This window comes from Cnephaeus nilssonii (genome assembly GCF_951640355.1).
Source record: "Cnephaeus nilssonii genome assembly, chromosome: 7".
NCBI lineage: Eukaryota > Metazoa > Chordata > Mammalia > Chiroptera > Vespertilionidae > Cnephaeus > Cnephaeus nilssonii.
In genome coordinates, this window is record NC_137078.1 from 98,463,072 (window position 1) to 98,487,004 (window position 23,933).

A 23,933-nucleotide genomic window follows, 5' to 3' on the forward strand; every position below is an offset into this window, starting at 1 on the left:
CTGAGGCGGAATGTGCCAATGTTCCTGGCCTTTTAAAGGGACAGCTGAAGGGTGTAGGAGGAGAAACATCAGAGAAGTAATGGGAGCGGTGGCAGCTGTGTGGAGGCCGCAGGGACAGAGGACAGGTAGTCCCTGGAGGGATCTGAGCGAGGATCTGGGTTGAGAACAGACTGAGGATGGGAGGGGAGCAGGCCTCAGGCCAGACCGGCGAGGAGCTCATGCAGTGAACAGGGGAGACCGGGTGGCTTCCATCAGGTGGGGGTGCTGACAAGCAGGGGCAAGGGTCAGGTGCTGTGCGTATTCTGAAGGCAGAGGGGACAGGACTGGCTGTGGGTGTGAGAAGTAAGATCCGAGGATGACTGAGGCGTTAGGTCTGTGGAGCGGGAAGCTGGAGTTGCTTCGAGACTCCGGTTGCGGCAGGGCTGGGAGCTCAGTTCTGCACAAGTTCTGCTTTGGTTGCCACTGCTCACCCAGGAGGAGCTGTCAAACAGGCAGCAGGAGCCGAAACCGGTTTGGCTCAGTGGATAGAGCGTCGGTCTGCGGACTGAAAGGTCCCAGGTTCGATTCCGGTCAAGGGCATGTACATTGGCTGCGGGCACATCCCTGGTAGGAGGTGTGCAGGAGGCAGCTGGTCGATGATTCTCTCTCATCGATGTTTCTAGCTCTCTATCCCTCTCCCTTCCTCTCTGTAAAAAATCAATAAAATATATTTAAAAAACAAAAAAACAAACAGGCAGCAGGACTGCAGCGGAGAGGCCGGGTCTGAGCCCTGGGCCTCCAACCAGAGGCTGCTAGCCCGCAGTTGGGGGGCGGGGAGGGAGACACACACAGGGGTTGTCCCAGTGTCTTGGAGTGGACCTTGGGCTCTAGCGGAAGCCGAGCCCTGCTAGGGCCCTCGGGATTACTTTCAAGTCTTTCTTTGAAATAGGTGAATATACTTTAAAAATGGCCTTGACCCCTAACCGGTTTGGCTCAGTGGCTAGAGCATCGGCCTGCAGACTCAAGGGTCCCGGGTTTGATTCCAGTCAAGGGCATGTACCTTGGTTGCGGGCACATTCCCAGTGGGGAGTGTGCAGAAGGCAGCTGAATCTTGATGTTTCTAACTCTCTATCCCTCTCCCTTCCTCTCTGTAAAAAAATCAATAAAATATATTTAAAAAAAAATAGCCTTGAGCCCAGTCGGTGTGGCTCAGTGGTTGAGCGTCCGTCGACTTATGAACCAGGAGGTCAGGGTTCGATTCCTGGTCAAGGTACATGCCCTGGTTGTGGGCTCGACCCCATGTAGGGCATACAGGAGGCAGCTGATCAATGACTCTCATCATTGATGTTTCTATCTCTCTCTCCCTCTCCCTTCCTCTATGTAATCAATAAAAATATACTAAAAAAAGAAAAAGGCCTTTGAGTAAGTTGTGTAATTCCAATTTGTGTCTCCTCATCTATAAAATGGGGTGATATCCCACCTGAGTGCTATTCTCATACAGTTGGTGTGAAAAATCAGTAAAATAATACTACATAAAAGTGGCAATTTTCAATAGAAAGCTATTAAATATCAGCTGAGAATCTTAATAATGTACTTAGACCAAGCTGATGAAATAAAGCTTTAATAAAATAACTTGATTTAAAAAAAAGCCACTTTACAAACCCTTTTCTTAACAAAATATATCTCAACAAGAATTTTACTTAAAATCCCATTACTTACATTTTCATGTGGCTACAGAATAAATGGTCTTAAAAGTATTCACGTGTAAGTGGTGTCTCGTTATTGTGTAGCCGTGGCTACTTTAACCAATGGCTGCTGTGAAACGCGTGGCTGTGCAGTGCGCTGTGCACTGTTCTTGGACTTTAAGACAGGAAGCTTTGAAAATGTGATTTACATTTTAGTAAACAATGGTCCTAACTGGGGAGAGAAAATATACACACACATATATATAGTGTATGTATACATACTAGAGGCCTGGTGCATGAAATTCGCGCACTCGGGGGAGTCCCTCAGCCTGGCCTGCGCCCTCGAGCCCTCAGGGGATGTCCAACTGCTGCGGAGGCTCCTGCCACTGCCACTGTGCTCTGCGCTCATCAGCCTGTGAGCCCAGCTTCTGGCTGAGCGGCGTTGAGCGTATGCCCCCTGGTGGTCAGTGCATGTCATAGTGACCAGTCATTCCGCCTTTTGGTCTATTTGCATATAGCCTTTTATTATATAGGACACACACACACACATATGTGTGTGTGTGTGTGTGTGTGTGTGTGTGTATATATATATATATATATATATATATAGAGAGAGAGAGAGAGAGAGAGAGAGAGAGAGAGATTTGTTGGAGCTAGAGAGACCCCAGAGAACATGTAGAACACGAAAAACCTGAGCTACAGAAAGCCTCACTTTGATCTACCTACAGGCCTGGCCCACTGACACCCACAACTTTTGGGTAACCGTGTCCCAGTTACAGTAAGCCTATAAACCCACTAGTCAGGAGTTACTTGCAAGCACGCAAGAGGAAGTTCATGGAGGATGTTAGTAAAGCTGGCAAATGACCTGTCTTTCCTTTTGTACAAAGCGCGGTATGTTCCCCAGAAGGTGCCATGTGAGACTGCCCTGCCCACACGTGTAAAAAGACCAACAGGATGGGGATGCTTCCACAGCCATGTCTTCTGCAGGACGTGGGGCTATCTGCTCCTTCCTGAGGTCAGAGTGGGCCTCCCATCAGTGTCCCCGTCCCTGCACCCTGGGCCCGTCCCCAACCTGCTGCTGTGCCTCTGCACCCCTCCTCACGGTTTAATTTAAAAAGTGGCTTCTGGGGTGTTGGGTGCCAGCCTCTTCCTCTGGCTGGGCTTCTGATTCTTCACTTGGGACCTTGTCCTCAGCAGCTGGTCTTGCGTTCAGTTTTGCTCGATAAGCTTGGATGCAGATCATCCACGCTTGGCATGGAGGCCTGTGTGCCTTGCAAATAGGCTTTACAAACAAAACGCACCTAAAAATAAGTCCAGTGCTTTCCAATGCATTCTCCTTATCTAAAATGGGACTGAACCCTGTCCAAAGTGCTCCGGGTGGAGGTTATTCGGACAGAGTGCTTCCACTTTACTGCATCTTCCTCTAACACTTCCCAGCTGAACGACTACACAGAACGACTACCCTTTTCCAGTGGTACGTCTCAGATACCAGGCGTAGTGAAATTCAACTATCATTTACTGAACACCTCTCTTTTTTAAAAAATCTTTTATTGATTTTTACAGGGAGAGAGAGAAAGAGAAACATCAATATGAGAGTGGAACATCAATGAGCAGCCTCCTACACGGCCCCCCTCCTGGGGGTCAAGCCCATACCCTAGGCATGTGCCCCGACTGGGAATGGAACCAGCAACCTTTTGGTGCACAGGACAATGACCAACGAAGTGAGCCACACTGGCCAGGGCTGAACATCTCTCTAAAGCACAGGCCCAAGGTGACATTCAGATGCCATCACGAGGTCTTGATTTCTGATTCTAAGCATAGATACCAACAAGTCAAATTCAACTTATGAACATTTGCTACTTCAAAAGCAAATGAAATATTTTTAATGTAGTAAAAATAATAAATTAGGCAGGTAGCCTAGGTCTGAAACAAATTTTTTTTTAAAATGTTTTTATTGATTTCAGAGAGGGAGGGAGAGGGAGAGAGTGAGATAGAAACATCAATGATGAGAGAATTATTGATCGGCTGCCTTCTGTACACACCCTACTGAGGATGGAGCCCGCAACTCAGGCATGTGCCCTTGACTGGAATCGAACCTGGGACCCTTCAGTCCACAGGCCGACGCTCTATCCACTGAGCCAAACCAACTAGGGTGAAACAAACATTTTAAAAACCATTTTAACTAAGTAGCTATTGAAATTTTTCTGTAAGTATGAAAGTACTTCCAAATAAAAAGTAAAAAATTAAAACATTGTTTCCAGATTACTTCCCCTTAAAATATTCAAAACCTTTCTCTTGTGAACTTTAAAAGTTTTAATTTCATTCTATCACGCCATAGCTTCCTACTAGCCCTCAGGATTTTGAGCAACAATTTGAACATGATTTTTTAGTTTGCTTTAACTGTCCCTGGATGGTGACCGCATGCACACTGGGTGCCCTGCTGCCAAGGGAGCAAGGTCAGAGTTCAAAGGTATTGGTACAGAAACCTAATTCTTAGGTTTGGAATTAGGCTGTGCAAACAGGAGATCCATCTGATGTGCTTAACAAACATTCGGTATTGACAGTGGGGGCAGGGGTGTGGCAGGAGTCCAGGTTGGGGACTGAACTTACTTCAGAACCTGTAGAAGTCCAGGCGTCACTGACGTTGGTCTCACCACTCCAGCTCCATCAATGGCCCCCAGGTGAACCTGAGGGTAATAGACTGTCCGCAGAGCTAATTTCGAAGACTGCAGCCTTGTCTTAATGACTTCGAGTGGACAAGTGAAAATAGCACCAACCGTGCCCCCGCACCTGTAGGAAAAGAAATCATGACAGGGTCAGAAAAGCCGTACCATTCTCTACACAAGCGAAACGTGAAATTTATATTTTCTTTATTTGAAAAAAGAGCCCGACCGGTTGAGTCCGGTGGTTGAGTGTTGACCTATGAACCAGGAGGTCACAATTCCATGCCCGGTCAGGGCACATGCCCAGGTTGCAGGCTCGATCCCCAGTGTGGGGCGTGCAGGAGGCAGCCAATCAATGATTCTCTCTCATCATTGATGTTTCTCTCTCTCTCTCTCCCTTCCTCTCTGAAATCAATAAAAAAATATTTTTTTAAAAAAATGAAACTTAAAAAAAAATGAAACTTACATTCATTTGATAATTAGAACATAAGGGAGGTAAAAAAATTATAGTTGAAATCACAGCCGCTAATGAGATAACCATTGTTATATGTCAGCACATCCTTTAGGGCTTTTCCGTACTGGCTCTTTAATCTCACTTTTCCCGTTATCCAGATGTTGTGAATGTCAATATATACACTTATGTCATCGGTAATGGCCGCATACTATTCTCCTATATTGATGTATATTAACCAATTTCCTACTGTTAGACATTAAAGTCATTTCCGATTTCACTACCCTGTTGCAATGAATATTCTAGAAAATGCATCTTTTCAGTCAAACGAAATAGTTCTTCAGGCAATGCTCCTATTTGAAAATAGGCTAAAGCTTATTTTTTAACGACAAAGTCCTTGAGGTCTGAACCAATCAATTCATCCTGAGGTCTGAACCAATCAATTCATCCTGTTTTCGTTAGTCAGAGGCTCTCTGAGTCAGGGGTCTCCTTTACAATATTTCATACCAAAATATTACCTGTATTAAAAATTTAAGTATTTTTCTTCAAGACAACTCACTTATCCTAAAATAACTCCTTCCACCTTTTCTTAGACAATACCCATGAAACTGCGCTCCGGAAGGGCTGGTGAGAATTAACAATGTCATGTACCATCGAAAGCCGCCCCGCACCACCAGCCACGCAGGTTCTACCCCTCGTACAAGAGAGCGCAGGGCCTGTGTCTCATTCATCTTTGTTTCCCTGGCCTCAGGACTCCCAAGTTCACAAACAATATTTGCTAAGCAAAGGAATTATTAAGTTGAAGTTTCAAGGAGGGTGTCTTTTAAGGGCTCTCCATGTTTGAAGACAGAACTTCCTGTCTGCCCGCTATCACAGGGGACTGTCCCAGGAGCACCTCGCTAGGGTACAGGTAGAGCCTGGCACACCAGAAACGATACAGCACCATATCTCTGAGGGGAAAGCGGTGACAAGGACAGGTCTGTCCGGCTCAGAACATTAAGTTAGGAAATCTGGCTGCAAACCCAGCGCCTGGCATGGCGCCTGAGTCAGGAATGGGGTAAAGTCCCGTGTAGTATTTTAAAATCAAGAGCCTGTAGCTCCACAGAGCAAGTCAAATCCTGGTAACTGGACTCAGAGAGCTGGAAGCTAGCGGTTTAAATGCTAGCATTTCTACCATGGAGTGAATGACCACCTCATGGTAAGCATGCAATCCTCCAACAATCCTTCAAGGTAGGAACTCTTTAGCCTCAATTCACCCTAAGGCATCGAAATGTCAGAAAAAAGAGAGGAAAAGGTAGATCGGCGGCGGGGATAGCCATGTTGGGCTATTTAGGTAAACCTGCTTTAGAAGCATGACAATAATACACCTAAAACAAACTGTTTATATACACAGTGTTTTCTGAACTGGGAGCCAAAGCCCATCAACCACAAAGCAAGGGGATCGGTGAGAACGGGCGGGAGGCCGGCAGGCAGGGCTCGATGGATGAACCGGCCGGCATTTACCCCTCAGGGATTGGGGGCTGATAGAGAGGGGAACCTGGGTCTCAGTGAGGTCACAAAGCAGCTCAGTATCTAATCTGAAACCCAAATCCGGACCCTCTGTGTCCACAGCCGGTTCGTCCGTCCCACTGTGCTCAGGTTTCCTCTCTGGGAGCATCATGGGAAGACGGGGAGTGCAGACAGCTTTGCCAGCTAACGTACGCTGTTTCACTCTTACTCAAGATGGAAAACTGTTGATCAGACAAGTAGGACTTCAAAACTCTAATGGGTCCTTTTGTATCAAGAAAAATTGAGAGCCCAACTGAATGCTGTTCTGTAATAATTGGCTCTAAAGAAAATAGGATATAATGGGGAGTGTTTAAAAAAAATAACTTCCTGCTGAAACCGGTTTGGCTCAGTGGATAGAGCGTCGGCCTGCGGACTCAAGGGTCCCGGGTTTGATTCCAGTCAGGGGCATGTACATTGGTTGTGGGCACATCCCCAGTAGGGGGTGTGCAGGAGGTAGCTGATCGATGTTTCTCTCTCATCGATGTTTCTCTCTCATCGATGTTTCTAGCTCTCTATCCCTCTCCCTTCCTCTCTGTAAAAAATCAATAAAAAATATATTTAAAAAAACACTTCCTAACCATGTCTATTCACACAAAATAATTACTCTTATCTATTACCATAAACATGTGCTTAAAAGACATATTTTAAAACATTGGAAAATTTACATGCTACAAAATCAGATAAAGGAATAGCTGAAACCTATTTATGCTCAATAACATGACTCCATGTCACCGAAAACAAACAAAAAACCCCACCACAAAACAGCTTCTGAGGAACTCTTTCATCAGAAAGCCAACAAGTTCGAATGTGGCACAGGTCAACCACCTCCGCTTTGCCCCAGATCAGCTGCACTCCTTATCTGGCCAGCTGTCATTCAAATCTATGCCACTGATCAAAGGATGACCTTTGGGGTGGTGTGCTTGCCCAACTAGGCAAATGTCCTACTATCAACGAGGCGGTGGACTCTTTGAGGATGGCAAGCCACACTCACTCCCAGTCACTGGCATGGGCTGCCCACCGTGCCCATGGCGGAGGGGTGGCCTTCCAGACCACTAACCAGGGGATAAAGTAAGGCGCTCTAAAACAACGTTACTACTCAGAAATCAGTCCCTTCTGACCTACCAGGAAAAAACTCAGAGGAAAAAATGTCCAAAGGATATTCTAAGTCGTTAAAGCTGTGGTATAATAATCCTATCTAATAAAAGAGTAATATGCAAATTGACCATCACTCCAACACACAAGATGGCTGCCCCATGTGGACACAAGATGGCCAGCAGGGGAGGGCAGTTGTGGGGGACCAGGCCTGCAAGGGAGGGCAGTTGTGGGCGATCAGGCCAGCAGGGAAGGGCAGTTGGGAGGGACCAGGCCTGCAAGAGAAGGCAGTTGGGGGCGATCAAGCCTGCAGGGGAGGGCAGTTAGGGGTGACCAGGCCAGCAGAGGAGAGAAATTGGTGGCAATAGGGCCTGCAGGGAAGGGCAGTTGGGGGGCACCCAGGCCTGCAGGGGAGAACAGTTGGGGGGGACCAGGCCTGCAGGGGAGGGCAGTTAGGGGTTACCAGGCCATCAAGGGAGGGCAGTTAGGGGCAATCAGGCTGGCAGGGGAACAGTTAGGCATCAATCAGTCTGGCAGGGGAGTGGTTAGGGGGTGATCAGGCTGGCAGGCAGAAGCGGTTTGGGGCAATCAGCAAGGCAGGCAGGTGAGCATTTGGGAGCCAGCAGTCCTGGATTGTGAGAGGGATGTCCGACTGAGCGTTTAGGCCCAATACTACCAGGATTGGGCCTAAACAGGCAGTTGGACATGCCTCAAGTGGTCCCAGATTGGAGAAGGTGCAGGTTGGGCTGAGGGACACACACCCCCGTGCATGAATTTCGTGCACCAGGCCTCTAGTACTCTTATAAGAACCTGATATTTAATTGAAATGTCCAAAGAAGTCTTCCTGAATCTTAAACCTTTCAGAGCAGAATTCTGTATCTTTCAGCTCAACTTCTTTTTCTTTCTTTGTGAGCCAACACGTCAAGACAATCATCTGAACCAAAATGCTGACTTCTCCAGACTGGCTTTCCAAAATTTTCTAAAAATATTTCATCATGTTGGCCACAGAGCACTTAAGAGCACAACCAATTACATTCTTTGTAGAAGCGTTCCTGTCAATTCCCAACTGTTTGATACAAAGAAGCCCTTCAGTGTCCGCCTGGACCTAACCTTGGTGACTAGCTTGGATGGAGCCCCACCCACCGCGGCCCGCAGAATTCACTGGGAGGACTCTTCAGGAGTCCCAGGTCAGAAAGGGTGGAGGCAGCAGCTCTGGGCAGCCTCCCATCCAGCCTCCCGTCGCTGCTTCTCAGCTGTGCTCTACTGAATGCCCCCTTTCTGCCTAGGAATCACAGGCAGGTTCCATGACTTTCTGGTAACTTTTAGCCCCAACACTGGAAACCCATATCGGTTCCACCAGTAGCCCCTCCCCCAACCACCTTTCAGCCTTACTTGGCCTGGCAACCCTTCACACAGCACTAGGTGCCTCTCCTTCCTCTGGTCCTCATGCTCCTTGCCACCAAGCCAACGGGCCCTAGTACCCTCCCCTGCCGGCCACGAGGCGACAAGACTGGCACTAGGGAGGAAGTCACCGAGTCCTCTCATCCTGGTGGCATGGGCTGATGCAGCACAGCCTCCCACCTGCAGGAAGACTCTGCCACACAGCAAGCGGCCGCTCAGCCTCCCCAGCTCCCTCTGCATGGAGCCCAGAGCACTAGGGCAGGGGTGGGGACAGGGAGAGACAGTGACAGGAAAAGCCTCTCGTTGACAACTATAACCTTCCTGCTCCGCACACACATTCCGGGTGGAACAACTGGTGCAGGCGGGCGGTCTGCCCCCTCTCTAGGCCTCAGAGCAGGCTTCTCTGGGTTCAGCCCAGGGCCGGGAAGCTGATGCTCAGCCAACAGGCAGAGTCACATTCAGCATCCACTCACACAGGGACACAGTGTGGGCATCAGGAAACAGACTAGTCCTGGTGAGATACCAATACTTTAGACCTCATATCCAAAGTGGGGGACATCCTTAAGAGGTGCATACTTAAGAGGTCCACAGACATACAGGAAGAAGATAGTACAGAGAGAAAGAGAGTTTCGTTACATTAACCATTATCATTTCTACCTCTAATTTCTATTTTGTGCATGTTTCTAATATATATATAAATTTAATAAGAGTAATAAACATACATGAGGATATGCACAAACATTTTAACCATAGTGATTGAAGTCTGAAGACCACTATTCTAGACCAGTCTGAAGACCACTATTCTAGACCAGTGGTTCTCAACTGAAACAATGTGCCCCCATCCCGTGACATCTGGCAATGTCTGGAGACATTTCTGGATGTTGACATTGGGGGAAGGGGTATTAGCATCTAGTGGGTAGTAGGGAGGCTGCTAAATACCCTACAATTCACAGGACAGCCCTGCCCCACCCCAAGCAAATACTCATCTGGCTGAGGTTGAGAGCGCAATAAAATGGACAAGATATCGGAAGGCAGAGTAAGGAACGTGGAGGCCACTGCTGCTGTCTCCCAGCATCCATGCCCTCTTCCTGTCTTAACACGACTGATCCCAGATGTCTTAAGCCATGCAGCTTGGATGCAACTGAACCATTTCTAGGTTTAGCCCCGACCCAATAACAACGCTGCCACGTGTTCAACAATGGGCACCCGATTCAGCCCAAGCAGCATAGCTCCCCTGGGAGCAATGACTGGTTTAGAGGCCGGAGCATGCCCAGGTTGGTCCAGAGTTAAGCTCCAGCCAGACTTGTTCAATGGTGGGGAAACATCGGGAGCTGCTGTTAGCCGTGCTGTGTTCCTCGTGTAAGGACCAACCCTGGAGTCAAGCAGGTATTTCCAGAAGGCAGAGCAGCCATCGCTTGAGGTCCCACAGTGATACTGTCCAGCTATTTAGATAAGTCCTCACCATGCCTAGCTTTCTCTAGAACTCAGGTGTATGCACCAATAACCAAGCCAGTAGGAACTGAAATTCTTATTATTTACAACTGAAAGCCTCCTAAATGAGCCTAGTCAAAAGCCTTATACCCAAGCTTTTCAAGGAAATGCAGTCGAGTTTGACATGCTTGGCTTAAAGGGTTTTACTCTTATCAGCAATCTTCCAAAAAGCAGTTAGGACTGTTTCTAGTAGGCTAGGTTTCTAACAGGAGGAGGAACTCCCTGGATGGTAATTTAATTCGCCCCTAAGGAAACACTCTAGTCACTGATGTCAAAGTCCAGAGGAAATCTCTGGGGTACTCCATTCAGCAAAACCACCCAAAGGCTCTGCACGGAGCAGCAGAAAGACCAGGAGGGCCGTCGTTATTTCTCAGAGTCATTGCAACAGTCGCTCTCTGAAGCCTACCTGTCCAGTCTCTAAAAACTCTATCACCTGGATTTTTCTGTGCCTTTTCCCTTTTACTACTTGTTTCTTTTTCTAGAAAGACATTCCTCCTCCCATTCTCTCAGTCTTCCTGCCCAGAACTGAAGTCTTGTGTTTATTACATAGACTAGTGGCCCGGTGCACGAAATTTGTGCATGGGGCGGGGGTGGGGGTGGGGTGTCCCTCAGCCTGGCCTGCACCTTCTCCAATCTGGGACCCCTCAGGGGATGTCTGACTGACAGTTTAGGCACAGTCCCTGTGGGATCAGGCCTAAATCGGCAGTCGGACATCCCTCTCGCAATCTGGGACCACTGGGTCCTAACCGCTCACCTGCCTGCCTGCCTGATCGCCCCTAAGCACTCTGCCTGCCGGCCTGCTCACCCCCAACTGCCCCCTCTGCCGGCCTGCTCGTCCCCAACTGCTCCCCCCACTGGCCTGCTCACCCCCAACTGCACCCCCCTGCCAGCCTGCTCGCCTGATCGCCCTAACCGCCTCTGCCTCAGCCCCGCCACCATGGCTTTGTCCGGAAGGACGTCTGGAAGGTCTCCCGGTCTAATTAGCATATTACACTTTTATTAGTATAGAAGATAGAGGCCTGGTGCACGGGTGGGGGCCAGTTGGTCTGCCCTGAAGGGGGTCTGGGATCAGAGGGGTCCCCTTGGGGGGTGGGGCCGGCCTGGGCAAGGGGCCTGGGGCGGTTTGCAGGCTGGCCATGGCCCCATTGGGGTGAGGGTCCCCGCTGGGGGCAGGGTGGACCTGGGCAAGGGGCTGATGGCCGTTTGCAGGCTGGCCACGCCCCCATCAGGGTGGGGGTCTCCGCTGGGGGGTGTGGCTGGCCTGGGAGAGGGGCCATTTACAGGCTGACCAGCTGAGGGCCATTTGCAGACTGGCCACGCCCCAACTGGGTGAGGGTCCCCGCTAGGGGGTGTGGGTCTCTGCTGGGGGCAGGGCCGGCCTGGGTGAGGGGCTGAGAGCCGTTTGCAGGCCATCCACACCCACATCGGGGTTGGGGTCCCTGCTGGGGAGCGGGCAGCCTGGGCGAGGGGCCTGAAGTGGTTTGCAGGCCGGCCAGCCCCCTGATGGGGTGGAGGTCCCTGCAGGGGGTGGGGCGGCCTGGGCGAGGGCCTGGGGCGGTTTGTAGGCCTGCTAAGCCCCGATCTAATTAGCATATTACTCTTTTATTAGTATAGATCAGTGATGGCGAACCTATGACACGCGTGTCACCACTGACACGCGTAGCCATTTCTGATGACACGCGGCCGCTGAGGCGGCCACATGCCAAGGATGAAACATTTGCGAAATGTTTTTTCCTCAAAGTGACACACTACCCGAGTTATGCTCAGTTTTTTGGCGAAGTTTGACACACCAAGCTCAAAAGGTTGCCCATCACTGGTATAGATCCATGGTCAGCAAACTGCGGCTCGCGAGCCACATGCGGCTTTTTGGCCCCTTGAGTGTGGCTCTTCCACAAAATACCATGGCCTGGGCGAGTCTATGTTGAAGAAGTGGCGTTAGAAGAAGTTTAAGTTTAAAAAATTCGGCTCTCAAAAGAAATTTCAATCGATGTACTGTTGATATCTGGCTCTGTTGACTAATGAGTTTGCGGACCTCTGGTATAGAAGATAGGTTTAACTGTGTTAACTGTTTATCTTTTTACCCACATAGGCCTGTCTTGATTCCTCCCAGCCCACCCCCCCATGAATTAGGCTCCTCTCCTCCAGTTTACCGTATAACAGAACAAAGCTAGACTGTTAGTACATATAGAGCTTTATGTGATCAGAGACATAAAAATTTTAAATTATGCACATAAATTTTTACTCTTTAACTCTGAATTTCAAGTAACAAGTACCATTTTTAAAAACTTGATATTTTCAACAAGACCTCTGTTTTCTACACACACACACACACACACACACACACACGGATATTTTAGGCACTATAGCCAAGACCAATATGCTCTTTATTATAATCGCCACCAGAATGATAGGAAACTGGGTTTCAGACTCATAGCTTTTTCATGACTGTGATACGGACTCTACCCACAAAGGACACTGGCAGACCCTGTGACTCCAACCTCTGGAACTTTCTTTGTAGTTTCCCCTTTCATGTGCTATCTCTATAGTCACTCCTTAAAAACACTAGTACTTCTTTACATAGAACTTTCTGGCATAAGGCTTAGAAGATTTTGATTATGCAAATTCTGTATTCATTCAGTCAAAGCAAAATGCATAGTTTTTGATACAGCTAATTATCCTTTAGATGCTACTTCCTGCCTTCTATCTCCTGGTTAGAGCATCATCCCTAGGTTTCGGGTTTGATCTCAGGCCAAGGCACATACAAGACTCAACCAACAAATAGAACAACAAATCGATGTTTCTCTCTCTCCCCCTCTAAAATCAATCAATTAAAAAAAATAAATGTTCCCTATGCCAATATAGTTTCAGCAAATCTTAATATAGAACTATGTTCACAATTCACAAATAATCAAAGTACTTCTTCTCTTAATTTGGGACAATTTAATAAGCCACATCAATCTATACTCCCAGGCATGACCCACAATACCTTTTATTCACTTAATTAATCATTAAACAAGTGTCCATTAAGCATCTGTAACATGTAGGATACTGTACTTGGGATGTACCAGTGAAGAAAACAGACATGGCTACTATCCTCAGGAAGCTAAACTCTAGCAGCAATCTTTCATCCAAACACCACACAACTTTTAAAGTGTTTACTATAGATATGAAATACACTGGATTAAATCAATTTATAGTCTTAGCATACTTACATAAGCCATATACAAAATATGTGCACATTATATTGGTCTTATCAAAAGTTCTTTAAGCATTTGAAATAAATCTTGCATCTTCTCTACATTGCCTTCCTAGCAAATATAGTAACACATGCCCAACACTTCAAAAGTAACCACTAGCCCGTACAGATTAAACTTGGAGGCAAAAGCATGGTACAGGAGTATACTAGGTGACAGCTATTCATAATAGGGGGGTGGGAGGAAGACTGAATTTTGAAAATATCTTATGTATTTTAAACCCTTAAAAACATACCATAGTGGCATTAAGATATATTTTAAAGCCTCTGTAAGTATGCTTGATGACAAAAGAAAAAATCATGGCATAAAAATAAGACCTAAAGCATATAATCTAGGCCATTAGCCTCGAGAGCTAATGACAGCTTAGTCTATTTCAGGTGCCGAGAACATCTCCTAACCGCACCCGGATGTTACTGCTTGCTCAGCAGGGGAAGGACATCCTTCACCCTACATGTGCACCAGAGCCCCGTCATCGGACAGGGAAAACGTAAGGGATTTCCTCAGCAGACATAAGGCCTAGACATGGAAGAGAATTTTACTGTTTCTCTTAATGAGATGTTAAGTTTAAACAGTAGAAAAGGAATGATGGGTTTTGTTATGTAATAACAATAAAATCTGTGCAAGTACATTTTGTGTTTTGATAATACTACCCAGATTTTGAGATAGGAGGAAAGAAAGAAGAAAACAGTAAAATCCCTGACCATATTAAAAGTCAACATCAAATGAATGAGGTTCATTCACACAGAAGGCACCACCCTAAGAGATGTTGTTTTTTAAAATATATTTTATTGATTTTTTAAAGAGTGGAAGGGAGACGGATAGAGAGTTAGAAACATCGATGAGAGAGAAACATCGATCAGCTGCCTCCTGCACACTCCCTACTGGGTATGTGCCTGCAACCAAGGTACATGCGTATCCTTGACCGGAATCGAACCTGGGACCCTCGAGTCTGAAGGCTGATGCTCTATCCACTGAGCCAAACCGGTCAGGGCCTAAGAGATGGTTTTATGAACGTGCTGGTAGGTAGCAAAAGCCTTAAAAATGGTCCGGCCAGTGTGTCTTAGTAGTTGAGTGTCAACCCAGGAACCAAGAGGTCGCCTGTTGGAATCCTGGTCAGGGCACATGCCCAGGATGCAGGCTCCATTCCCAGTAGGAGGAGGCAGCCGATCAATTATGTTTCTCACTGATGTTTCTGTCTCTCTACCCCTCACCCTTCCCTCTCTCTAAAAATCAATACAAACACATTTTTAAAAAAATTAAAAAGTTTAAAAAAAGCCTTAAAAATATGTTTTGACTCAGCAATTGTACTTCTAATATTTATCCAAAGGAAATCATCAAAGAACTACACATCTTCACATAAGGATGTCTAGTTATTTATATTGGCAACAAACAAATAGCAACGAGAGATCAGAAGTTATGTAATCTGAGTATTAGGTATCCCTGTCATAAATTACTGTAACATCCTCACTGAACTCGAGTCATGGGCCTGGAACTGGTTTGCCTCTTCCCTGCAACCACTGGACAGTAAGTCTCCACTCAAGGTACACGGGGAGAATTCACTACCATTAAAATGTAACATATTAGGGGCAAGAAAGCAGTTCTGAAAATACGAGCCTATTTTAAAATTAACTACAGAATTACATCTGGTCCACAGATACACACACAGAACCTTTTTCTAAAGTGCTTACTTCTCGGTGTGGGTTTGTGGGTGGTTTTTCTTCCAGTTCTTTTCTTGAAGGGCAACACTAAATTAAAAAGATGATTTGCAGCTTAATGTAGGGCTATTTCCACCTTTGCAAAGAACCCAAGAAACTGCCTTTTAAAAAAGAAATAATTAAACCTGAAAGACTAATGAGTTGTTTTGGGTGTAGCTTTTATTTTCAAGGATCTAAAAATAACTTTATCCATTTATAAGCCTGTAATACCTGATATAATATTTATTCAACATTATTAATTGGGGAAAGCATTAAACTTTAGATGTTAGTTTCCAATGGCTATTCAATAGAAGGAGACATGTGACACCTGAAGAGCTGGGGCTTCTTTTCAAAGGAAATGAGCTTAGTTCTTTGGAAAGATTCCAGGAACATGGAAACTAGTTACTTCCAGCAAAGCAGCATCTCACCCACTGGACCAAGCTCGGGGCTGGGTGATTTTAACTGTATAATATACCCATTCAACACTTGGCTCCTATAATCATCTTCCCTAAAAGAAATGCATTTTAGGCTAGTGGGAAGGAATCAAAATCCATTTAGTTACTCTGAAAGCCTCCTTTTGGAAGATTTATTTTCTTTCTTGAGTGTCTTAGGTAAACCTGAAGTGCTGCTAATGAAGAAACTAAATCCTGTTAAATTCAGGGCTGCAGGCACTACCCTAATGAACTCCCTAAATTTTAATCAGTTTTCCTCCATCACAAGGCTGGTGCTTCCGGTAGGAGAATCAGCAGCCAGAGGGCACTGTGAAGGGCGTGCGGAGAGATTCATCCCGACAGGGTGATCCATTCCGCGGCCAGCCTCCCGGAGCAGGAACAGGCAACTCTCCAGTAGGAACACAAAGAATTTTCAAGAGACCACCTCACTAAAAGCAATAAACTAAAATCAGAGCATAACATCATTAGAAAAAATTACCCTTCTTGGCTTTAATAATATGGCCGACTTGTTTAAAATTCTCCAGAATGACAAATTAATACTTTGCCATAATTTAAGAATTGCTGCCTGCCCCCCCTCCCCAAGCTGAAATATCAATGGGAATAAAATATCCACGGGGAGATGAAGTGAAAGGATGAGAGGGAATGAGAGGGAAGATATGAATGTTTTGGTTGGAAAAACAAAGAAACTGCTCAGCACCTCCAATGAAGTACACAGAACTCAGAACCCTTTCACCACAGTTATTCTCACAGGTAAGTTCTCAACCATTACTCGTTTGTAACAAGGAACAGATCTAGGCAGCAGTCTAAGCTGCAACTAAAATCCTCAAGTCAAGAGGACAAGCCGGAATAAATCCCATTTTATACAGAGTGTCCGTCCTGTCCTTAAACACTGCTGTGCCAGGCCTGTGAGGTCCTCCAGCAAGACTCCAAAAGGGACCCAAAGCCACGGGCTGTATTGAAGGAAAACAAGTACTAACGCTCAGAAACATTTCAACATCTATTTTCTGAAGAAACAAACAAATCAGCGCTGTCATGAACCCCGTGATCACCCATCCTCCCTAACAATGCGTCGCCTCCCCTGAAAACCGGCAGCAGCAGCCGCAGCCGCGTGACGATCAAACGAACGCAGCTTCTCAAAACAGAAGCGACTTACCTCGGACGCGTCTACCGGCAGGAAAGCAGCATTTCAACACGCTTTCCGGACCTTACTTTCTCCCGGGGGTGGGGGGTGGGGGGGGTCCCCCAACACACTCCCACAGGTTGCTGGCCGCATCCACAGTCGCCAGCATTTCCCAGGCCCTTGCTGATACCCAACACCTACAGCCCACGGGACTGTCTGAGCGCGGCCCCGAGCTACCCTGCGAAACTCCGGGGCCAACCCGAGCATCCATCCCACTCCCAGGCCCTGGGTGGGGGGCGGGAATCCAGGCAGAGGGACTGCAAGGGCGGCTGGCAGGGAGGACGCCGGGCAGCTGAGCCACGGGGACCAGGCAGCACCGCCCGGAGGGACACTCGTCACACCGGCCTGTTATTGTTCAAAAGGACTCACAGCTGGAGACGCCGCGGGGAGGGGGAGGGGCGCGGGGACGCGGCAGGCTCCGGGTAAAGCCACGCTCGGGGGATGCGGATCCCCGGAGGGAAAAAAGGCCGACGCCTCCCGGGCCTCGTCGCCGCCCCGACGCCGGGACTTTCCTCCTCGGGGAGCCGGCGCTTCGGCCTGGGGAGGGCCGGTAACCGGCCAGGGCGCACGGAGGGCGTGGGACGGGGCCCAGAGAGCCGCGGGGTCGGGCCGGGACGCTCACCCGCCGGCGAAGAGGTGGAGCAGCGTGTTCTCCTTCTGCTGAGAGCCGGTCGCCATGGCCGCGCCGGTTTCGCGGCCCGCCGCCGCCGCCGCCGGTGCCGCAGGCGCGAGGCGGCTCGAAGGATGCGCGAGGCGGCCCGCTCCGCTAGCCCCGCTGCTCTCAGGCGTCCGCCGGCGCCGTCCCCATGCAGGCGCGTCCCCACGACCCGCTCCCTCCGTCCGCACCCTCCGCGGCGTGGCCGCCGGCCCTTCACCCGCCTCTGCGGCAGCGGCCCGGCGTCCAGTGGAACCCCACCGCGCGGCCGTCACGTGGCGGGGGCCGGGTCCGACGTCACCCGGCGGCGCGCGCTGGGGCGGTGAATGGCGGGGGTGTGGACCCGGATCCGTGCTCCCATTGGTCGACGAGCGGATGTGGGCGGGGTTCCGCTTGGAGCGCGAGACTGGGCGGGGCCAGCCGGGGCCCTCGCGGTGGAGGGAGAACCGGCTTAAGCAGCCTGGTACCTGCTGGCAGGCTGAGAACCCGGGCTTGGCTGGCTGCGGAGGCCCTGGCCTTTTTGCTTTTTTAGTCCATATTTTCCTTTACTTTGTGATACGCACGATGTGCAAAAATGCATAATAATTACATATGACATCTCACAGCTCTGTACTCACCACCCAGTTTAGGGAAAAAACCACGATCAAAAGCCCTAAAACCCCCAGTGTACCCCTAGTAAAATTTTGTATATTTCTTATTTTTCTAGAAATAGCATTACATGCTGCAATACGCTTTTTGGCCAATCGTTGGTGATCATCTCCAGACTGCTTCTCTACTTGTCTGTCCTTGGGTCACCGTCACCCTCAGCCTGGCATCTTCTCACCTCCAGGTCCCCACATGCAGGCCTTCCCAAGCTACCCTGGCAGCGCGTCTATCACATGACTCCGTGTGATTTCCTCGTGTAGGTCTCTGCCGTTACTTTGTGGATCAATTGGTTTAAGTTGTCCTTTGGCCAGTGGAATGTCAGCTTCAGGAGGGCAGGGACCTTGTTTCATTTGCTCAGTTACTCCTGGCAAAGTATCTGAGGCTAGTAACGCCCAAGAAATGAGTGAATGTCCCTAACTGAACTCATCATTCCATGCCTCTTTTATTTCCTGTCCTGGAAATATGATGACACCACCATCTGCACAGCCACCAATGCCAGAAACTTTCATGTTACCTTGAACTCCTCTCCCTCTATCTCTCCCCCTCTCTCACTCGCGCTCTCTCTCTCTTTCTCCTCTCCCAAAAGTCCATCGCTCACCTGGCACTTCTATCTCCTAAAATTCTCCCAAAGCGCCACCCCGTCTCTGTGTTCCTTCCACTGCTGCTGCCGTTTCCAGTCAAAGCAGTACCTTGACCAGACAGGAGCGGCTAGAAGTCCTGTGTGTAAACACAAAGAGAGCTTTAGTAGAAGGGGAATCGTGTGCAAACACAGGAGCTGGGGATTTGATTGCTGGGACTCTTTAAAAACAACTCTCGGGGGCAGTCATCCAAAATGCAAATACAGTGAATACTCTATATTAAAACCATTACTCCCACGCCTAGAAAGGGGAAGCCACACAGCACTCCACATTATGGGGGACAGGAAGGAAAGAAGGCAGGCAGTGAGAGAAAGTGTTTCCGATGCTTTCTGGATCTCCCAAGTCCCTTGCTTTGGTTGTTAGGAAGTCCGTGTTGGTCTTAGCTGAAGATTTATGAGGCAGAAGGAAAGAGGAGGAGAAAGTAATGCGACCCTGTTAGCCGGGAGGGAGCTGTGCCCACCTGGGTAAAATTCTAAACCCAAGGAGACACTGCTATCCTTGGATGCTCTCTCACAGAGGTGTTTGAGGCTGGGACCCAGGCCTCTGACGCCAAGGTAGCACCCAGCCTCCTGACTTTTTTCGGGGGGCAGGGGAGCTCTGCCAGTCTAGGGCTGAGCTAGACACATAAACAGGCCTCCCCACCTGCTTGTTCATAGTTTTGCTGCCTTCGGGTTGGAGTTTTTCCAAGGTCTTTCATGTATATTATCTTGTTGGGTACTCACAATGTGTGTAGCTTGTTGTTTTTGTTCTGTTTCTATGGACAAGCAGGATAGATTTGCTCAAGGTCACACAGCCAGCTAGTGGCTGATGCAACAATCTTTCACGCCTCCATGCTTTGGGACATGCTGTTGCCTAGGAAGCTCCCTTCCGCTGCGGGCCAGCCAGAGGAAGCTATCCGATTCATCCATCCATCCATTCATTCATTCATTCATTCACCCATTCAGCACGTATTGGTTGAGCTTTTACTCTGTTCCAGTCAGTGTTCTAGGCTCTGAGGATACAGCAGGGATTAAAATGGATAAAAATATTTAGCAAAACGGTAGCAATCAGATCCAGCAATAGGTAAAAGGGATGATGTGAATATTTCTCTCTTTTCCACGTCCAGCGTGGCTAGAGAGCTGTCTGGTTCCTGAGTAGGGGCAGCTGGGGATTGAGAAAACGAAAGAAAGAGACAGACACAGAGATAGGAAAAAGCTGGGGCTGGAGAGACAGGGACCCAGAGCCAATACAGCGTGTTTATTTTACACAGCAAAATACCAGGAAGTTTTACTAAAGCCCAAGACAAAGGAGATTATGCGTATTCTTGGGTAGGCCCGAGTCTTATTCATTCCTGGTGCTTGGCTGGATTTAGATAACAAAACCCACCCCTGGCACCTGGGCTGAATGTCAAGCTGACAACACTCCTGCCTTTTGGCAAAGCGTGTTTCCAGGACGTGGCTTTGCCGACGCCACTGCATTCAGCTGACAATAATGAAAGAAATGCCCGTGTGCCTTCCCCGGCGCTCTCTACAGGATGATATCTCATGGTCAAATGAGATATGCCCCAGGAATGTGAGGTTGGTTTAACATTCCCAAACCAATCAGTCAAGTTCAGCATATGTTGTGAATTGCTTTAATATGATTTCCAATCCACCTGTTGATGACAAAGAAAAAAAGGTGCTTTGATATAAGAATGACGTAAGTCATGCGAGGATGTCATCGTTTTCCATCTGTTGTCCTTGATAAGCAGTCAGCAGCCTAGCTACGGGGGCCCCCCTGGGGGCTTATCCATTAGAACATGTGGGGAAGCAGCTATGGCAAGGGGACCTTTAGACGATAAATACTGAGAACTGGGGAGGACTATCTGAGAGTTTCAGTGTGGACGGAGGGACCCCTGCTAATATAAAAACGTCCAGAAGACCCTCGGGCCCCTGTCCTGTCTCGGTGAGGTTTTCCTGGAAGAGAGTGGTGATAAATACCTCAGCTCCAGGTGAAAGAGGTCAGCCCTCCCACCAACGCTGGCATCTTCGTTCCCTAGCAACGTGCCCTAGCAACCCAGGACTTAGACTTTTGAGCTGGCAGCAGGAAATCGGCTCTTTGGTTGGTTGCCATCGCTCCCAGTGCCTACTCACATCAAAAGATACACCTCTGTGGAAATTTGGACTCCATTCCTTCGCCTCCCCTTGCCGGGAACAATAGTGTGATTAATCTGTCATTTGTTTGGAATAACTCATTTCTTTATTTGACTTACTAAGAGATACCCTGTATACGATTGGCTTGTGAAATAATTATACACTGAGTGGCCAGATTATTATGACCTCTGAACACATAATAATCTGGCTACTCAGTGTGTGTGTGTGTGTGTGTGTGTATATACATACATATACATATATATATATATATATATATATATATATATATATATGTGTGTGTGTGTGTGTGTATATGAGGCCTGGTGCATGAATTCGTGCATGGGTGGGGTCCGGCCAGCCTGGTCAGGGAGGGGACATGGGCGGTTGGCCGGCCTGCCTGCTGGTCGAACTCCTGGTTGAGGGGACAATTTGCATATTAGCCTTTTATTATATAGGATATACACTGAGTGTCCAGGTTATCATGCATTCAGAGATCATAATAATCTGGCCACTCAGTGTATAGATATTTGGTTAAAGCACAAGTGGGGCAACTCAGCTAATCTGAGTGCCCTGCCAGGTGGAGGTTCAAGGGTTTTATACATGTCCCCCCTCTAGGTTTCAAGGTTCCCCTGCCAGATATCTTGGCAAGGGACTAGATTTCAAGGTCTCCTTTTACATTGTTGTGGCTTTTCCCAGTATTTGTGAGAAAGTGGCGATTTTATCTTGGCAAGTCCCAACACTGCTGATTTCTTTGCTCAGTGGGTGAGATAAACTCCCATTTCTTCATCCCTCACCCCTTCCCCTCATCCTGCCCTAGAAGCTAGCTATACAGCTTAACAATCAGAATATACATCAATTAGTCAAAACTCATTAAAAGTTACACTTAAAGTGGCTACATTTTATTGTATGTGAATTATATCTTGACAGAGGTGGTTAGAAAGAAAACAAAAAGCAAGGCAGACTCTATATCCTATATAATAAAAGGCTAATATACAAATTGTCCCCACCGGTGGGAGTTCCACCTACTGGAGTTAGATGTGTGCTGGCCACCAGGGGGTGGCATGGAACATGGTGGGTGTCAGTGATGTGGCGCTGGCAGCAGGTAGAAGTGGAGGCGCTGCTGCCCTGATGGGCCCGATGAAAGCAGGACCGTGGCGGGATGGTGGAGCAGGGGAGCGGGCGGCGCCAGGCCAAGGTGGGTGCGAGCGGGGGCCCCGATCGCCCCACCAGTGGCTCCACAGATCGGCCCTGATGGCTGGCCAGGCCTAGGGACCCTACCTGTGCACGAATTGTATAAAAATAAACAATAGTATAAATATAAAGCATATATATCAAGTTTGGCAATATAGGTCAGGGCTTGGACAGATAGTTATACCCAGAAATCCCCTTGGTGTTGCTGAGTCACAGACCAGGGGACCACTCCCAGGCTTGATGGGGTGGGAGGGGAGTGGCTTCTTTGTTTGTTTGTTTCTTGTAACCATTCAAATTCTAAAGGACCCCAAGGTTTCTGCTGACGGGTTGCCAGTTTCTGCCAGCTTTCTCTCTCTGACTATTGGCTGTCAAACTTCTAATTGCTTTGAAATTGGGTCTCAAAAGAACTGTTGGCCCAGAAAGAAACTCACTACACACTGATTCATTTGCCTGTCACCATAACCATTATTGCTTGTCTCATTTTCAGTTCTTATAAGTGTATTTCTAATAGCACATGATCTCACTCATCTAGGGGAAATAATGAACAACATAGACTGATGAACAAGAACAGACCCAGAAACAAGGAGGCACGGATCAGAATGTCGGGCCTCAGTGGGAGGGTAGGGAAGGGTGGGGGTAAAGGGGGAGATCAACCAAAGGACTTGCGTGCAGGCATATGAGTCTAACCAGCGGTTAAGGACAACAGGGGGGTGGGGGCATGTGTGGGGAGGGGTGTGGGATGGGAATGGGGGGACGAGGACAAATATGTGATACCTTAATCAATAAAGAAATTAAACACACACACACACACACACACACACACACACACACACAAACAAAACAAAACAAAACAAAAAACTTCTAATTGCTTCTTCCATGCTGTTTTCCTGCAAAAGCTGCTGGTGGCTGGGAGAGCATCCCAACCTCACCCCCAGCGGCTGGGGTTTCACATCTTGCAGAACATTGTAAGGAGCAGTTCCGCTTTGCAGAGAGCCTAAGGCTGGAGCAGGGAGCCTAAGGCTGGAGCAGGGAGCCTAAGGCTGGAGCAGGGAGCTTAAGGCTGGAGCAGGGCCGGTTTCTCCCTGAGGCCCCACCTAGAGTGAAAGCACACACAAGGCCTTTGTCTGCTCAGGGGCGGGAGGGCCGCAGGGCAGGTGGTGTGGTTGGGAGCAAAGGACAAATCCCACCTGCTCTCTCTCCTTTGCTTTCTCCTTAACAGATCCAACCAGAGCCAAATTTCAGCTACAGCCTTTTTCTGTTTTTGTTAATCCTCACTCGAGGATATTTTTTCCATTGATTTTTGGAGAGAGTGGAAGGGACAGGGGAGGGGGAGACAGGGACTAAGAAGGAGAGAGAGGGGGGGGGAGAGAGGTGAGAGAGACACATTGATTGGTTGCCTCCCACATGTGCCCACCTGGAATGGGGGATTGAATCTGCAATCCAGGTACGTGCCCTTGACCAGGAATCAGGAAATGAACCCCTGACTCTGGTATGCAGGCTGATGCTCTAACCACCGAACCACATTGGCCAGGGCCTGCCTATATCTATATATATATCTATATATCTATATCTATATCTATATCTATCTATCTATCTATCTATCTATCTATCTATCTATATAATTGATTTTTTTACAGAGAGGAAGGGAGAGGGATAGTGAGTTAAAAACATAGACGAGAGAGAAACATCAATCAGCTGCCTCCCACACACCTCCTACTGGGGATTTGCCCGCAACCAAGGTACATGCCCTTGACGGGAATCGAACCTGGGACCGTTCAGTCCGCAGGCTGACGCTCTATCCAC

General features: G+C 48.2%; 1 protein-coding gene across 1 annotated transcript in view; it reads right to left on the bottom strand.

Moving 5' to 3' along the window:
- The window catches only part of SLC25A33 (solute carrier family 25 member 33), a 33,708-nt gene extending 15,928 nt beyond the window's left edge, over window positions 1-17,780 (bottom strand). Inside the window, exons 1-2 of the mRNA XM_079778191.1 lie at window positions 17,513-17,780; window positions 4,275-4,454 (exon numbers count right to left, since the gene is read on the bottom strand). Coding sequence (XP_079634317.1) covers window positions 4,275-4,454; window positions 17,513-17,568 — 236 coding nt within the window. The 5' untranslated portion in view covers window positions 17,569-17,780. The remainder of the gene's footprint in view (window positions 1-4,274; window positions 4,455-17,512) is intronic.
- Between the last annotated feature and the right edge of the window lie 6,153 nt (window positions 17,781-23,933).